This window comes from Lissotriton vulgaris, chromosome 3_1 (assembly GCF_964263255.1).
Source record: "Lissotriton vulgaris chromosome 3_1, aLisVul1.2, whole genome shotgun sequence".
Lineage (NCBI taxonomy): Eukaryota > Metazoa > Chordata > Amphibia > Caudata > Salamandridae > Lissotriton > Lissotriton vulgaris.
In genome coordinates, this window is record NC_141689.1 from 607,649,559 (window position 1) to 607,668,941 (window position 19,383).

General features: G+C 42.2%; 1 protein-coding gene across 1 annotated transcript; it reads right to left on the reverse strand.

Moving 5' to 3' along the window:
• Positions 1 to 15,473: 15,473 nt before the first annotated feature.
• On the reverse strand, positions 15,474 to 17,009 carry LOC147726831 (uncharacterized). The gene has a single exon (XM_086963516.1). The coding sequence runs from the start codon at positions 17,007 to 17,009 to the stop codon at positions 15,474 to 15,476; it is 1,536 nt and encodes a 511-aa protein (XP_086819642.1).
• Between the last annotated feature and the right edge of the window lie 2,374 nt (positions 17,010 to 19,383).

The following is a 19,383-nucleotide window of genomic DNA, read 5'->3' on the forward strand; positions in this document are numbered from 1 at the left end:
GGGAAACTTCCCGGTCTCAGCGGTTGCATCGGGCCCACGGTGGGCTGATTAGTATCATAATTAGGCCCTTAGAGCCAGATTACAAGTTTGGCGGTCCCAAGACTGCCGTACCCGCTGTGGCGGTCTGACCGCTTCCTCCTTGGCACCCGGCGTATTACTAGGTTGTCGTGCTGTTGACCGAAAGCCCGGCAGAGGACTGCTGACATGCCAGCCATTCGCAGTCTGTCGCCATGGCGGTGGCGGAATAGCAGCTGCTATAGGGCGGTACAGAGAAGTGCACTGCTGTCATTACAAGTTGGCTTGGCTCTCTGATGAGTCCACAGTGGTGGTGGAACCATCTGCTTCGAGTCAGCAGAATGGAATGCTTTAGGGTGCATACTCACCCATTTTCTTTTCTTCCCTTCAGACTCCAACATTTATCTCTTTCTCTAGGTCCCTTCTTCACAACAGAATCTTGACGATAAAGAAAATGACCCTGTCATTGCCGATATACCAGTAAGTCCATTTTGTACCATATGCCCATTGACTGAACTGGCAGCATATGGTCCAGACTCCAGCAATGGGTGAATCCTCAGATGTGTGGTATTAAGTATAGGGATTTTGGCGCCACTAGGTAGATTTGAACAAATTGTAACTTTGAAAGATTTATGTCAACGGTGCTCAAAGGTGTGGAGAACCACTAAACTCCACAAAATAAAGCAAAGGCTCTGAAGGGACCTAGTCAACTCCCAAGCACACGTTATGATTTCAAAAGGGTGTCCCCACTAGTAAAAACAAAATAATATATTACAAGACATAGACAATTTCTTTTTTTTTATCCTTTCTTTTCAGGCTTTTTATTCTTGGATTTTAGCCACAGCCAACGTGTGTTTCGACGCAATTGGGGTTTGATCCCGCAACTTAATCAAGGCTGTATAAACATAAACATACAGAATTCCTCTGTATTCATACTTTCAAAATCATATTATATACATTGTATGCTTATTATTCACTTCATAAGCTAAAAGAGCTAATAAAAAAGCACAAGGTGTAAAACAAATTCTACAGTTCTCCATGGTCTAAATACATGTGCCTCAAAGGCATACCGTTACCAAAAGCGATGGAGAGAATAGAGTGAGGTGCACATTTTGAAACAGAATTCTAAGTGCCACCTTATTACCCGAGTGTTGGATACCAAAACGACGTGATATACTGAAAATCGTTGTTATAAGAACTATAAATAAGTGCAATGCAAAGTGTGTGTCCCAAGTGTCAGTCACGGCAACCATCGATACCATAACCACAGCACGATGCCAAAAAAAGTACCTACGTTTTTCAAAATGTTGTATTCTGAAATAAAGCGAAACATACACTCATAAGTACACATCATGTCACTTCATATAGTGACCTATTTTTCTAACGAAAGTTATTAATCCTTCTTCAAATAATAAAATAGACCTACTATGAATGCGGTGATACTTCCAACCCACATTGGGGTTCTCGTTTAATCCAGATACAATTCCAATATTCAATACTTCTTTGCCATTGACGGCCTTTCTGGAAATCATGTAGAGTTAAATTAGAAACACTCATCCGATTAACTTGTATACATTTGCAAGGTGTCTATCACTTCAACAGTTATATGCCCCGTTTACCTGTAATTCGCCTAACCAGATCGTTGTCTATTCTAAAACGCCCTCAATCAATAAATTCATCTAACATTTTCCCAACCCATTTCTTTAATGCCACCTGTTAATATATTGTTAGAAGGTAATGAGCCTTTCGCTCATCCACATATTTAAAGAAAACTTGCTCTACTAATTCTATTGCCTCTCGTCATCACCATCTCTCACGATGCTAACATGATGTTTGACTCTCTTCCAAGCCCATTAAGACGCTTATGAGTAAGCTTTCCGCTGCACTGTCGCACAAACTACTGCCATGCGCCGGCACAGGCACCGTTGCACCATGGTTCAATGACGCCTGTGTCGTGGGGAGATTGTTTTTGTACAGGAAGTTAATGTACAAAAACAATCTGAAATGCCATTTTTCAACTTTTATGTGTCCTACATTAACACACATAGAAGTTGAAAAACTGAATTGTTTCAATAATTGATTATGTGCAGGAAGAGAACCCTTCCTGTACATAAACAATCAGTACAGGTAATTTCCTCTTTCTATGTGTGTTGCAGAATGCAGCACGCATAGAAAGATTAAAGAAACACGAGGAAAAAAGAATACATTTCTCCTTGTTGCCCCTGGGGGTAGCATTCACACAGAGTTCCAGATTATAATTCTTGTAAATCTGGAAATGTGTCTGGTTCCATGAGTGTTGCGTGAGAACACCCACTGTATCACCCATGGAACACCCCTTTCATGCAAAGTGGCCATATTTACAAGGACAGGAAATCATGAAGGGTGACTTTTCCTGTCCTTGTGGATATATGGAGCAGTAAAATGCACCACCGATATGTCACAAAAAGTGATGCACTGGTGGCACAAGGGGCTTTTAAATCTTCCCTTCAGGGTTTAGGATCCCTGCACGAGGTTGCTGGACGGGGGATGGCAAGTGCAAAAGGCTTCAATTCCCTGCTTCATTCAGATCTGGGTTTGGCTATTGTAGGCAGGCTCAATAGCATGCCCTTTAGTGCAGACGTGCTGCATGCATGCTCTTTATAGTGCAGACGTGCTGCATGCATGCTCTTTAGTGCAGACATGCTGCATGCTTAGGACAAAGGTGGGCTACTGGCGGCATGCCAATCCCCATGCACTTTGTGGATTTTAACTTATTTGGATTTTTTACCGTTTTTTATAGGGAAAATATGGTTGTATTGGTGAAGTGTATTGTTGGCTTTTACATTTGTCTGTTTTTCGTAATTTGACAAGCAATGTTTGCTTTTATTTCGCATTTTTTTATCCTGAAAATACGATAAATGCACACTTTGTACATGTTTATGGTTTTAATTAACTATTAAACTATATATTGATTGATTGACTACTAGACTGTTCTGCCAATTGAATACATTTGTTACATCACTTCCATTTATAAATGACTTCAAAAGTAGTGATGTGCAAAGTTTCGGTTGAAGCAAATGCACAAAGTTGACCTGACCACTTCTAAGGTTCTTTGAAGATGAAATGTATGAGCACTTTGTACAACTTCAGCAGGTTAAAAAAAAGGTTTTGCAGAAGTTTCTCCAAAACCCATGCAGCAACATTGTTCAGGTGCCTGATTTGAAATCTGCATTAGTTGTCACAGTCTTCTGAATAATTGCAAACAAGAAGACTTAGGAGCCTCATTTCAAGATTAATGTTACAACTTGGAATGACATCTGAATTTTTTTTGCCCTTGATTCCCGTTTTCTGCTTTACGTTTGTGATTACTATACAAAAACTATTGGTTTTTTTTTTTCACAAATGAAAGTCCCCTATTTCAAAATATTTTGAACATACAGTAAGGATTTGGAGTGGATTCCAACCCAGATTCACTAACGCTTTGTGACACAAGCGTGGAGTTTTGTTGTGGTCGTATTTACTTTGCAAACCAGCTTTTGTATTGGAAAGTTGACCAAAGAAATGCAAAGTAGTGCTGGGCACTATTTTGCATCAAAGGGGCATCCATAGGTGGCACATGGGCATTCCATTTCAACCACCCACAGGTTTTGTTGCAATGATTTTATACAGGAATTTGCATCACAATCTTATGCCTTCTTGCTGGAGTAGTAACTGTGGAGCAAGTTTTAAAGCTCCCCATATTGTTTAAACTTTGCCAGTGTGCTGCACTGTAGAGCACACATACAAAGTGGGAAAATTAGTAAAGAATAGTTTTAGTACAGGAAGAACAAAACGAATGCTTGATAGACCATATCCATCCTCTGGTGCAGGCGTGTGTACGTTGGTGCATGGCAGCCTGAAGAGTGGCAGTGCAGGGATATGGAAAAACAACACAATGTCTTAGAAACTGGGCTGTGCTCTCTCCCTTTCCAGCAGCGGAGCTCAACAACTTTGGTTACTGTGCTGAGGTGTGTGAAATATTATTTAATCTGCTGCTCCATGTGTAAAAACTCCGGATCCTAGCTCATTTTGCACAAGGGACTTGCTGAGAGCCAAGTAAAAACATGACCTAAATATTCAGAATCAGGAGGAACGCGGGTTGTGCAGGTCACTTTGGTTTTGATGTCGTGCATGTAAAACGTACAGCAAAACATACAAAACGTATTAAAGGAAGGGAGCACCGAAGTTACAAAGCAGCCGAGCCTCATCTTTATCCAGTCCACCTCTTCTTTGGACTCTCAAACTGTAAATTAAAAGAGATCACGTCTGGGGACAATTCACAGCATTAACACGATGAAAAGGGGCACAGTGGCATTCAACAGCAATTAGCTGTAAATGAGTGTAAATTGAGGTCAAGAGCGTACTCCCATGGGAACTTTTTCAGAAGTTCAAATGCGGAGAATGTGTGCTCTGGAGTGTGGGAGAAAATGAGATATGCGCAGAGCCCGAGAAGAGGGAAACTAACGAACGAGTATGAGAAATGAAGCACCGGGCATGTCTCTTCACGTCCCGCTGCAAGAAGGAAATAACGCGTCATTTTAACCCTGCCGAGATTACAATGGATTTCATGAACTTCTTACATGCAAGGCACAATAAACCAAGCTTGCCTCCTTGCTAATTTACTGTAACGATGATCATGCAACCCAAGACTATTACTGACCGTTCGTTATAGGAATAAAAGGCCTATTTGAATACAATATAAATTAAATGGTGGCTTAAATCATTTTATCCTCAATTGTTCTGTTTGTTGGCTTGTGTCCATTCCTTTAGGGAATTGGCACATGCTTTTTTGTGTGAAAGAAAGACGTGCCGACGCTAATTACTTCCTTCTACAAACTGAGGGGCATTATCTCAAGAACGTGTGATAACTATCGCAAAAGTAACTTAACGCAACTCTCAACATCGCGGTCTATTGTGGGAAAATTACACAGTGTTAACTAAGTATTCACAAAACGGTGGTACCATGCTATAGTCTCCAGATAACACGTCAAATGACCTCGTTAAAATCAATGCTACGCTGCAAAAATGCAAAACACAAACGCAAAAAAAGTTGCGATGAGGCCAATCACGATACAAAAAGCAGCAAAATCCCACACATCTGGCAGGAAAAAGAACTTAAAAAAAGACAAAAACAACATACCAGAAACAAACCAAAGTGCCTAGCATTATTGATGCACCCTGTCCCAGTACAGAGGCCAATGCCAACTCCACAAGCCCCACAGACCACCTGCAAGGAACCCTGGGATCGGAGAAGGCCAGAGAGAAGAGGAAGAGGATGACAGGGTGCAGTTCTCAGCAAAACCAGGCCAGCATCACAGAGGTGACAGTACACTACCATCAACTGACCCACAATGAGACTAACATGAATGCAGTTGAAGGACAAGAGGCACTGGCATGATGTGAAAAGCCATAACAAGTCCAAACCCGCTGCCAACAGGAAGCAGCAACAGCGACAGGAGGTGGGAGTCCTGCGCCAAAGGCAGAGCTGGAGGAAATGGAGAGCACAGTCATCAGTGTGTAGAAGGTGCAAGGAGTTGGGAGTACGGACACAGCTCGATAGGACCTGACACAACATCAACAGGGTAACGACCAGGGACTGGGGGTATGGGGGGAGATGGGCACAATGACACACATGCACAATGATGTGTAGCATACTGCACACCTACAATGACCCTGAATCATGTCCCTGATCCCCGTTTCACACTGCAGCAGACACACATAGCAATAACAGCACAACAATGCTGTACAAAGTGCAATACAGACACAGCAGAACAGGGGACACAACTGGGACCGCTCATGAGCAGAAACAGGCCAAACACATCGAATAGAGAAGGAAACCGTTTCATAAGTACGAATACAATCTCACATCCGTCACGCAGTCCAAAAGTCCAATGTCCTGCATCAAATTTGCAACACTGCCCAAACAGTCACAATGTACATTGTCATACAGTCTGCATGTCAACAGGAGCAATGCACAAACATAAATGTCAATACAATGTCAACATGTATCTCCCCTTCACATTGCAGAGAGGCAAACAACAAGTCCAGCAGACCAGACCAGACAAGCCATCAGTTATGCTGGAGAGGACCACCACACCTTCAACATCAACGCCCTAGAACAGTTCATGGACATCCCAGGCAACCCACCACCAGGGCAGCCAAGCTACATAGAGGAGAACCCAGCCCCTGCACAGCAGAAAGCACCAGCAAGCACGGCTGGCACCCAACATGCCACTGAAGGACACATCGCATTCAAATGTCAGATGCCAGAATGCCAAAAGGAGTTGGCCAAACAGGTGCTCATGGAAGCCGAACAACATTACATACTGGACCTCCAAGTCCCATCAGGGCAAACCTGCATCCCACAAAAGAGACCCACACTGCAACAGAGACACATGCATTTGCACATTTCCTGTACTGAGCCACGATCAGTGCCCCGGAATTACCATTCACACACCCACGCTAGACCTCTGTACGATGCCCCAGTACACTCTTCTTACGTAATGAGTTGCTGACGACAAAACTACATGTCCAAGCATTGACACACTGCCTGCGAGGACATGGCTGCGTCCGCTGTACACAGCATAATGTAATGTTGTAGAGCCCTGGGCACTCATGCACACTACATGACCACACAGACACATGCAGATTGTTTGTGGAACTGGCTAGGGGCACGTGCACCCGACCCCTTTATTGGCAGGGTCACATGTACAGTGACGCCTGTGCTAGATGTGTGTGGGGTGAGTGTAAGCCAGCCCTCACCGAGTGGATGGTGCTGGCAACAAATACAACAGTGACCACTATTAAGACGGAAAAAGTAAACACCAGTATTACAGTGACAACAGCGGTGCATTATGGTGGTAGCGGGAGCTAGTACAGAGGTCACCCAATGAGCAAACAGAAGTGTCCGTGAGTTGCAGTTCACTGAGGTTTGGGCAAAAGAGCTAGCGCGCTCATGTGAACATAATGTCTAGGATTTGGTCCCTTTGGGATATTCCTGATGCAGCTGCAGTGGGGGGAGTCACACCTGCATTGTCTTACCCATCATCGACCCAGGTCTGCCACACGCCTGAGGTGACATTGCACATAATCAAAACAGTAATGGAAAATGACATGTGGTGCACAGAGTTAGTGGCACCTGGAGTGCTGAGCAAGGGATCAGGCAGATGATGGCATCCACAACAGGTGTGAGCAACTGCGTTAGTCTGCCAGTACAACCTTTTCGACACTGGCAGTTGGAGATGGTCCTGGCAGTGGTGGCGTGTGCCTCCTGCTTTGATGCGACCTCCGGCCGCTCAGGACATGTTTTGATGTGTGAGCTCTGGTGTATCACAGTTGAGGACAGAGCAGGGCCACAGACACATTACATTGATGACCCAAGGCCATCGTCTCAGAGGCCATCCAATATCTCAGAAGACAGAGTCCCTGACTTTAGCTGCACAGAGTTAGTGGCCCCGGATGCCAGCGGCCGGCACAGGCATCCCCCACAGGATGGTGCCTTGGGGTGCACTGAGACAGGGCCACGTGGACTGAGTGGGTCCTCATTGATGTCCGAGGTGAATGTGGTGGAGGGTTGCGGGGGACAGTGGAAGGTGTCCTCCAGGCCATGATGCAGAGGGCATAAGCCATCCGGAAGCAGCAAATGGAGGAGTGGAATGCTATGGCATCGTTTCCACCAACATTTCGGTATCAGCTACATGAGGATGAAGCCAACTCCCAGTCCATAGACTCAGACGCCACCGTAGTTCTACCAGAGAGTGTCCATGAATGTCAGGAAAAAGACACGGGGCCAAAAGTATCAAGCCTGTTTCCCTTTGCAAACGCGCAAACTCTGAGAATCGGCCCGTTTGCAAACGGGAAAAAGGCTTGATACATATGGCCCACAGGGGGCCATATTAATCAAGCCTTTTTCCTGTTTGCAAACGGGCCGATTCTCATTCTGAAAGAGATAAGTCAAACTTTTTTCATTTGCCTGTATAAATGTTGGATTTGTTTTAAAATGTTTGGATGTAAGAGAATTTTATTTCGAGTTTGAGCTAGCTTCTTATTTGTAGAAGCATGCTCATTTTTAAGTTTGTTTAGAGTGACTATTTATGGTAGTTAAAAAAATGAAGGATATAATATTTAATTCAGGTATTTAAGAAGGTTATGCTTTAGGAAGTTTCAAATTTCAATTCGTTTTTTGAGCTTAGTTGTTAGGAATTGTTCAAAGTATTTATTAGGTAGGTAAACAGTTTCCAGTAAAGAGTTTATTGCCGTTTGAAAGTGGCGTCATTTGAATAGTGACGGAATAGGCACGAGCTTACCTCGTGGAGTGGCGTCGTTTGCGAGGCAGGATCTGAAGTGCTAGAGGCTCGCGGAAGACTCGCAGTGAACAAACAAATGGATAAAAGCGGATCACACGTCAGACGTGACGTGTGATCTCGCGATAAAAAGGAACCCATTTCGAAATGAGAGAAGAGACATGATGAGGATACATTTCAAGATGAGAGAGAGATCGGTTTAACGATTGGGTCAGAGTCAGCTTGTGAGGAGCTGATTTTTTTCGGATCGAACGGAAGGAGAGACTTGTTAGGAGAGAAAGGGGAGTTTAAGAAGTTTTGGAATAGGTATATTTACATGGTGAGAGAGTAGATTTTTTAGATTCTAGATATAGAAGGAAATATTGAGAAAGAAATGGATGTTACTGGAGGGAAAATTGATGAAGAGATAGTAAAGAAATTATTCGAGTATGAAATGAAAAGGCAGGTAAAGGAAACTATGGATACATTTTTAAAAGGTAGGAAAAGGAGTGCAAATGAGTCAGGAGAGGAATGTTATTCTTTGTCTGAGGGTGAAGGAACGAGTACAGAAAAAAAAGGTAAGAAAAAATCTGAAAAAAAGAAACATATTGAAGAGGTGGAAATGATTAAAAAAGGAAAGAATTAAAATAATATTAAGAAAGGTGTTCCTTGCAGCACAATGAGAAAAGGTGTCCAAAGCAGCACACATAGAGAGGATGCCCCTGGCGGCACACAGGAGGAAAAGAATTTTAATGAAGAAATGCGAAACATATGGTCAGTAAAAGATGATGATATCTTAGAAGAGTATGTTTTGGATTTAGAAGAGGATGACGGATTTGAGGAATTTGAGAATATGGAGGTGGAAGCCTCAAATGAAAGTATAAAGGATCCTATTGGTAGAGAAATGTTCAGTCCAATAAATATGAAACACCCAAGAAGTGGTGAATGGTGGACTATGGACCACGTCGCAAAATTCATAAAAAAATTGGATTTCAAAATCTTTAGACAGAGAAGTAAGGAGACTGATGAGAGCAGAATGCTCCAGGCCAAGTATTGAGGAAAAGGTCTGTGCTACTCCTAATTTAGATACAAATCTAATTAGTTACTTGTTTAGATTAGGAAGGGATCCTAGGAAGGGATTAGAGAGCTCATTGAAAATATGTCAAGATAAATTGTTGGTCGTATTTGGTCCATTAGGAAGAATATTTGATATGTCTTAAGACGCATATGCTAATGATGAGCAGATTGATATAGAGTTGTTGAGAGGATGGAGCCAGAGGGCGGTTGTCCTTTTGGGAAATGCCAATGCAGGACTACTTCAAGAGAGAGAAGAAAGGCAATATTTATGAAAATCAATCCTAAATTGAGAGACTTAGCTCAGAAAGAAATACAAGAGGACAGGAAGGGTCTTTTGTTTGGAGATAGTTTAGTAAAGGGATTAGATAAATATGTAGGAACGTTCCGTTCACAGCTTTGGATAAATCTCAGGGGAATATTCGAAAGATTTTTGGTCTTTTTGGAAGGGCCAGTAAAAGGGGACCCTTTACTGGCCGTGGCATGCAGAGGTCCCAGTACAGAGCGCAAAACTACAATATAATAATAATCCACATTAGTACAGTGCAAACAATCACCCGTAAGGGTCTCTAGGCGCTGGGGGCCGTCGGAAAGATTAAGCAAGCTATTGCCCAGAGTCACATGGTGCTGGGCTAATCTGCCGCTGGCACCGAGGATCGAACCGTGATCCCCGGATTCCGGAGTCAGTCGCCCTAGCCGCGGCGCCACACCTCTTCCACAATCAGTATGGATGGCAGAACAGAGGAAGGGGTTTTCAACAAAACCACATTTTTATCAGAGAAAAGGAAGATATGGTAGAACGAGAAGATATTCAAGGGGAAGAGGACAAAATAGTAGAGGACAAGGTGAGTAAGGGGATTTCTTTTGGTTTTTCCCTTTCAGGAGTAGGAGGTCGAATAAAATATTTCAAGGAAGAATGGCAAAAACTAATGAAAGATCCTTGGGTATTACAAACAATACACAGGTTTGTAATAGATTTTGTAAGTAGTGCTTTCCAGGAAGTAGATCTAAAAGGGATAAAGATGTCTCAGGAGCAAGAAGCTATTGTGGGAAAGGAGATAATATCATTATTAGAGAAAAATGCAATAAAGGAAGTGGAAGAAGCTGCAGAATTATTGGAAGATTCATGGGCTCCAGGCACTAGAAGAAAGTACAGAGGAAATTGGAGAGTTTGGTCTAGTTGGAGCTTGTCAAGGGGTCTGGATCCTATGGAAGTTTCTGTAGTAGAAGTGGTTAATTTTTTAGTAGAGAAATTTAAGGAGGGTTTGGAATACAGAACTGTAAATTGTTCTAGGTCTGCAATTTCGGCTTGTAATTTATTAATAAATGGGAAATCAATAGGAAGAGATGTGATGGTGTGTAGAGTACTTAAAAGCATGAGGATCAGGAGACCTCCTGAAGCCCGATATAGGTTTTTATGGGACGTAAATATTATGTTACCTTTGTTACAGCACTGGCAGGTTAATAGGTATTTAGACATTAAAAGATTGACTGAGAAACTGGCCTGTTTACTTTGCCTTGTGTCATGTAAAAGAGTTTCTGATGTAAAGGCTTTAGAGGTAGATAACAAAGTTGTAGCACCAGCTGGTATATTTTTTTTAATTTACAGGAGAACTAAAACGATGTCTGGTTCGTTTTTTTTATCCAAGTTTCTCTGATAACAGGAAGTTGTGTGTTGTTGATTGTATACAAGAATATGAGTGCAGGGTTTTAGAAAATAAAAAGGATGGTGATAAACAGGTTTTGATTTCTTATGTAAAACCATTTCGTATGGTAAGCACTGCTACTATTTTGTGATGGGTTAAACATGTTATGTCTGAGCATGGAATTGATGTCAGAGTGTTTAAATCTCATTCTCAGAGGGGTGCTATGGCAGGTAAGATGTATTGGTGAGGCGCTTCTTTAGGGGAGATTTTAAAGGCAGCAGATTGGGCAAATGCAAGCACTTTTGCGAAGCATTAGATTAGACCAATAAAAGAATGTTACAAATTTAGTTTTAAGGGACTTTGAACATGCTTAATGATAGCCTCCGGTCTTGTAATGAAATGGCGATTCTCCAAACTTAGTGAAATGAGAATCAAGATTTCATTAAAGACACGGAGTCTAGCATTATCCCTCTCTCCGCAATCCTTTGGTTAGGATTTGGGGGGTAAGTTTGTTTGTTTTTTAATTTAAAAGTATCTAGTAAAATAAGTAGTAATTGAAAAGAGATGAGGATATCTGTTTTTCTTGGAATATTTTATTTAATTTGTGTTTTTTTCCTATGCAGAGTAATAGATAGAATTTAACAAGAGGATGAAAAGAATTTTTCCTGGAGAAGTTTTTCAGTTTCAGCATTAAAAGTGGATGAATGTTGGTGTGCTTTTGGAATACTTAAGGACTTTGGGCCATATGTATCATAGTTCCGTTTTGCGATTTCTAAATAGCGATTTTTAAGGAATCGCTATTTAGAAATCGCAAAACGGTATGTATGTAAAAATCGCAAATAAGGATTAATTTCCCATTCCCATTCATTCCTATGGGCCAAGAGGCCCATAGGAATGATTGTGAAATGCATTTCATTTTGCGAATGGCAATTTGCTAATCGCAAAATGAGATTGATTTCAAGGGTGCAGGGGTGTCTAAAGGACACCCTGCTGCACCCCTGAAATCAGCATGTGTGTGCATATGGCGAACATACATGCCCTATGGGCATGTATGTGCGTCACATGCCACATTCATTTTTACAAGAAATCGCAAATTACCACCAATTGAAAGTTGGTGGTAAATTGCGATTTCATAAGCCTAATTCGCTATAGAAAAATGCTTCATACATAGCATTTAAGGAATCGCAAAATTGCGATTCCTTAAATGCTATAGCAAAATAAGGAATCACAAATTTATGCGATTCCTTATGATGCGATTTTTTTATTACATATGAAAAAAATGCAAAACAGCCTTTGGCAATTCGCAAAGGCCGGAATTCGCTGAATTCCGGCCTTTGCGAATCGAAAAAGGCTTGATACATATGGCCCAAAGTGTTCTGTTCTAGTGTATCGGTTTTACAGTGAGGTTCTTCAAAGTGCTGCAAGAGTGGCAAATAAAAGTTGTTTGCATAATGCTAGCCTCCGTGTCTTTAATGAAATCTTGTTTCTCATTTGACTATATTTGGAGAATCGCCATTACCATTCATTAATGGTCTCATGTGGGCAAATAATAGAAACCCACTTTTTGAACCTCCATTACATGTGTCCTCTTTACAAACCCACATAATATTTAGAAGGTTAACTGCTTTATCAATTTTGTGTGGATTGATAAAATGTAGCCAAAAATGTAATAGTGACCCTTCATGAAATATATATTTATAGGGATAGCCGCTTACACCAGTAGGTCAAGTGGGTGGGGTACCGAGACTACTACTCTGGGTAGTACTGTATTGTCAGATTTTGTCAGATTTTGCCTGACCTTTTAAACCTCTTTGTACATACTATGGGAAGTAGATGTGTACTAAATCTTTCCTCACTATTCTTGTATTCCTTGATACCCACGATGAATATGTACTGTGTGTCATGTTTTATTATGGCAAAATGCAAAATAAAGTTGTTAACAAAAAGTATCTTTTCTAATGATTACTAATGACAACAACAGCAGACACTCTTTATAGTTATGGTTGAGTTGTTTAGGCTATAGGAAAAGCTGTTTTAAGGATTAATACAGGTGTATGTGGTTTACAGCTCAATGATGCAAATGCCTGCACTGGGAAAATCCAAACCACTGTTGATGGATGCACCATTGTCTCCATGCTGTGGACAGCATGCTTAATCCTGCTGGGCAAACTATTCCCAAATAAAAATAGTCCAGCCAAAACAGCATTCCAAGACTTCAGAAGCTATAATTAATGCTTAGTGTGAATGGATGGTGGGTGTGTCTATTGTGATATTTTATTAAATGTTATTCTAACCTGACAAGATGACTAATGCTCAGACAAGATCAAGTGAGACCATGATTTGAATGTCTCTTTTAATGCTGAATATTGATGTAGCTCTCTAGAATATTTTCTAATTATTCTGTAGTATAAGACAAATACTTGTTGTATTGTTCTATTTCTAACACAATCCCAGCATGATACCTACGATGGGGGAGAATACTAAGAGAAGTTTAACGTGTAGACAGGATGACACCAATGATCTACATATGCTTGTGACTTTTCCTCAACTCAACAGTTACTAACAAGGAGTGAAAAATGAACTGGCAGAAGTTTTAGAAAGACACATTAACATAAAACTTTTGTAAATATACTTGAGTTTGAAGAGAGTACACCGGAACGTTTTGGCTCAAATTAAGCTAATTGGGAAGGAAATTTGTAAAGGAGTTCAATCTAGGAGGCAGGTGCTGAAGCTTGCAATGCTGCTAAAGTGCAAAATCCAAATAAAAAAGAAAACAGGGATTACAAAGAAAAAGCAAGATTCTCAAAATATTATTAATTAGTTAATTAATTAATTCATTCATTAAATACTTTATTTTGGTTCTTTTGCAAACCATAAAAGTGCAAATACAATAACAAATACATTGGCCCAAAAGGACAGAAAGTACACACATTTCATATAGAAGAGCCCGTGCTATACAAATATTATTTCCACCCAATAGAACAATGCTGTTAAAAACATCAAACGCAAAATTTCACAAAGTTACATTACTGGTAAAGTTTTCATGAGAGGTCAATGAACCAGCCAAATATGGTTCAAGGGTTTCACAGGTTTTAAGCATGGTAAATATCCTCACACTGTGTCTCTGGAGCTCCACCTCTTCTCTCAGGGTCCTCCTGTTCATCAGAAATGTCCGTTTAATGGACTCCAGGTCCCCTTTCACAATTTGGCTTGGGTTTTCAAAAAGTTCTGGTCGCCCAAGCCTTGCAAAGTCAGACTTCAGATATGTTACCCAAGGCGAATGAATTGCCATATCCTGACCCAAAAAGTCCTTCGAAACGAGGTGCGTTAAGGGTATGTCCTCATTCAGCCATAATTTCAACCAACAGGTCAGGGGATGCAGAGAAAACAAGTCACCCAAATAACGCGTCCCCAGCTCCTCATGGACAACAAAATTGGACGTGCCAGTAGGGACACACAGGAGACGCTTCAGGAATTGATTCTCAGCAATCTGTAGTTGCTCCCCACCAACATACCCCCAAATTTCACTGCCATAAATTGCAGTTGCCACAGACTTTGCATTGTACAGTTTCAACATGGCACAAGTGGGTTTTTCCCTAATTTAGCAGCAAAATTAAAAATGGAAGCATTAACCCTCACTAGTTCTCCTTTCATTTTTACAAGTTGAGAGATCCAGTTTAATTAAGTGTCAAATAGAACCCCTAAGTAAGAGAAGGTTGTTGTTGAGGGAATTACCGCTTTACCAATCTTAAATATGAAAGACCTTTTTGGTTGCTGACCTACTTGCATGACAAAAGACTTAGTATTATTGACCATAAGATCTCTCTCCGTCATAAATAAATTAAATGCATTCAAGAGGGATTGGAGACCCTTCTCTGTTCTTGAAATTAAAACCGCATCATCTGCGTAAAGTAGTATAGGAATTCCCCTCCTACCTACTCTAGGACAATCAGCCTGCACATTCTGTAACACGCCATCTAGCTCATTAATATAAAAGTTAAAAAGGAAGGGGGCCAGTATGCAACCCTGCCGAACACCCTTACCAATACTAAAATTGTCCGTGACACTCAGATCTTGTGAGTATCTCACGTTGGCCCAGGTGTTGTTATGCAAATCAACCAGGAAGTCAACCACCCCACTGTCTACCCCCTTCACCCTCATGGACTGCCACAGCTTTCCCCTGTTTACACAGTCGAAAGCACAGGAACAGTCCATGAAGGCGAGATGGATGGTACACTTTTGCACTACAGCATATTTACTTAGTATTAAAAAGAGGTTGAGGCACTGAGTTATTGTAGAACGGCCTCTGCAGAAACCATACTGAGAGATGGACAAAATATTGTTTTCCTCCGCCCAAACAGTAAGTCTCTGCAGTACAATTCTTCCTACAATTTTGACCATAGAGTCTATTAGAGAAATGGGTCTGTAACAGAGTGGGCTACCCCTGTCCGCCCTTCTTAATAACCGGAACAATTGTAGACACACCCCAAGATTGCGGAAACCCTTCTTTCACAGCAGCATTAAAAACAGACTCTAGGATGGGTGCCCAAAAACTAGGGTCAGACTTATATAAGTCAGGGGGAATCCCATCGGGCCCTGGCGCTTTCCCAGCTGTTAGCCCCACAATACCCTCAGTCACCTCACCTCTATAAAAACATATTTTCTCTCCCCTATCAACAAGGGCAGGGTTCGAAGACTCATCCAACGTGCAACAGTACAACTTCTTAAAATGTGCTTCCCACTCCTTCTTAGTTATGTGACATTCTAGACCATCACCCGGCTCTTGAACTAAAAATGGTTTCTTCATCATTGCCCAAAATCTAGTACTACTCTGCAAGGTATCAGGGTCAAGGATCTCCCTCCATACCTCTTCCCTGAGGAACTTCTTGTGTCTGGCAATAGTATTTTTATATGTCTTCCCACACAACTGGACATTTGCCTTTATCCTTGGTTTCGCTGCCAGTGCTAATCTTACATTTCTGGCAGCTTTTGAACAAGCATGATTGAACCATTTTGGTCCTTTAATATCCAACTTCTTTGCTGGTGCTGATAATAACTGTGTGACCTTATCTGCTAAGTGTTGAAAAGCCTTAAGGACAATAGTTGGCTGTGCACCTTCTTGCGTACATGCCATAATCTCATCTGCACATGTAACTTTAATCTCCTTGTACAGCGCATCTGGGGTGATCATGGACCATTTCAAACGGCGTCTCCCATCTATGGTACTCACCCTTCCAATGGGGATGTTCACTCCTTCTTTAATTATCAACAGACCCCTCAAGTGAACAGTAAGTGGATTATGATCACTGTATTCACTGGCTTCAATGGTAAATGAACCCACAAAAGACTGCATTCCTGATTTTAAAAGAACAAAATCTATGAAGGTTCCCTTTCCATTACCCTTAAAGGTAGGTGTCTCAAAGCATGTGATAGGGTCCGTCAGGGCCATTGTCGCCGTTAGATCTAGGTCACAGAGCATAGTATTTAAATGTTCCCCCTCAAATGTATGCTCAAAGTGAAAATCCTCACAGCGTTGACAATTGAAGTCTGTAATACTTTTAAAGAGAGGGTCCCCACAGGGGTGCACATTAAAATCCCCCATCACCATGAGATTATAGGTGCAATCCTTCATAGAACTACTAATAAAAACATTCAATGCCACTATCTGACTGGAAACAGTATAAGAATTAATAGAATTGTAAAAATTAACTATGCCGGCCGTACAGTTTTCCCCCGTTAGAACTAGTCCAATAAGACCAGTAAGACTTGATGAAATCCTCCGTATTTTGCAGGTAAGTGCAATGGAAATAAACACAACCAATCCCCCTTTGGGTCTGCCCCTATTCTGCGCTAAAGTAGGGACGTAATAAGCTTTATACCCTTCAAGGAAGAAATTACAATCAGTTGACCATGTTTCCTGCAAACAAATGATTTGGAACCGCTTAATGTACCTAATCCAGTTGCAGTCCTGCATCTTAGTGCCCAAACCTGCAATATTTCAGGAGATAACATTGTTTAATTTTGTGTCCACTAGCACATTCTCTAAGCATCCCACTCCCTCTGATCTCCCATTTTTCCTACCCACAGGTTCCTCATGTCAGTCACATGACTCTAGACCAGAAAGAGCATCAAATCCGTTCTGAGTTCCATTATTGAATCCATTCCCACCCTGGTTACCAACATTATTCAAATAGGCTCCCTTGGGGATTGGTGGCTGAAGAGAGGTTCCCTGGTTACCAACATTGTACAGATATGCTCTATTAGGGGTCGGTGGCTGAAAAATGGTACAGTGTTTTAGAAGCGCATGGTTCGGTGGGATTTTAATCAGATGGGAATAAAAATGCCCGAGAGGGCGTATACAGATACTGTTAGCATTATAAACCAAAGATGCTGCTCTTAATAAGACTATGGCAACATGTTGAGGGTGCCTGAAATTAACGATGATACAGTCACCATTGGTTGACTTTCTCGAAGTACCAATCCAGTTCACCCTCCTTGTTGAGATAATTTGGTCAGCAAATTTAACTGGAAACCCACAGTTTTTACTCAGCCAAGGGACCGTTCTATTCTTTAATGAATCATGAGATTCTTCATATGCTAGGTCTGGATGGGACTCGATAGGGGGGACATTTGTGAGAACTGCCACAAAAGGCGCACAGTCAGGAGGGAGGTGAGCATGACGGGGTTTCCTTACATATCTAGGTGCTGACATTCCCTCATGATCTCCAGGGGTCTTTTTATTCTGCGCAATTAGTGGGGTAAGAACATGTGCGGTAGACACAGTACCAGATGTTCCCTGGCTGGTTTGCTGTAAATTTACTGTGCCTACTCCCTGGCCCTCACCAGCTGGTCTCTTATTCACCACCTTAGAACTACCTGCTACTGAGGTCAGGTGTGTTGTTAGCAGCCCACCCAGTCTCTCAACTTCAAGTGCCACTGTATCTAGTTTGGCTATCAGAGGTTGCATCAGTTCTGTCATTTTTGCCTCTAACCTATCTTCCAACGATTGAAATAGGAGGGCAAATGGTTCCATATCAATATTCAAGTTTGTTCCACCCGTACTTATATCAGCCAGTGGGTTTGTTGGGACTACAACAGTACTTGGGGTTACCTTACTCTTCTCTGCCCTTCTATTACTGTTTCCCCCACGTTTGAATTGTGCCTTCCTGCAAAATCGAACTGGTTTACGGGAGGGTGCTGGCTCATCTTCTGCTGAGTCAGTCATTACATCTGGAAAAACTTCATTTTGATCAACATGGACTTGTGCCTCGACTGTTATGTAGTCCTTAACACCCTCCCTCTGAGTGTCTTTTCCCACCAGATCCACTAGTGGTGAAGGCAACTCATCATGTAAGTCCAAATTATTCCCTCGCCCTAAAGAGGCTCTGCGATCACTATTAATTTGGGTCACCTTTTGAACCAGATAATTATCCATTGTTCCTGACCCAGGTACAGATTTACTGGTCTTCACCTTAGCCATTTCAAAACTTGCTTGTATACCACAATGTACCACACATTTTCCACAAGCAAAACACAGGCGCGTAACTTCTATAGAATAGTAAAATGAAACTCACTCAGTATTTAAATAAATCTGACAGAACCAAAATCCGTGGCCCAGCCCAGTCTCTTCAGGCCTCAGAGGACCTAAGAGGGCCCGTCTTTTGCCCAAGCTTAGTCCGGCTAGTCCCGCGCGCGTCCCGCGACGCTGAGGGAACGCCTGAACTTTTATAGCGCCTCCGGGCGTGATCGGGGCGAAAACCAGAAGTCCACGCTAAGCTCTCTGGGAGCTGTAGTCTTTGGCCGCAAGATGGTGCTGGAAGCGGCGTGGAGACTACAGCGTGTGGCGCCCAGGAGCAACTCCAGCAGGACAGCGTCTTTGTGGGCAGCAGGTGAGTCCTTGGACCGCTTTGGGCCGCTTGCAGTCCGACAATGCCCCCTGCTCCACAGAGGGAGCACCTAAACTTTTATAGCGCCTCCGGGCGCGATCGGGGCAAAAACCGGAAGTCCCCACTAAGCTCTCTGGGAGCTGTAGTCTCTGGCCGCAAGATGGTGCTGGAACCAGCGTGGAGACTACAGCGTGTGGCGCCCAGGAGCAACTCCAGCAGGACAGCGTCTTTGTGGGCAGCAGGTGAGTCTTTGGACCGCTTTGGGCCGCTTGCAGTCCGACAATGCCCCCCCTATTATTATTAATTCTTCATTTGATTTATTCTTTTTTTTCTTATCTCATAAGTATTGCTGAGTCTACAGCATTCGTTCGTACTGCTATATCAAAACATGTTTTGCTTATTGTTCTCAAAATACCCACTTTGAGCCATGTATGAGGACAAAACAAAGGCTCCCAATTTGAC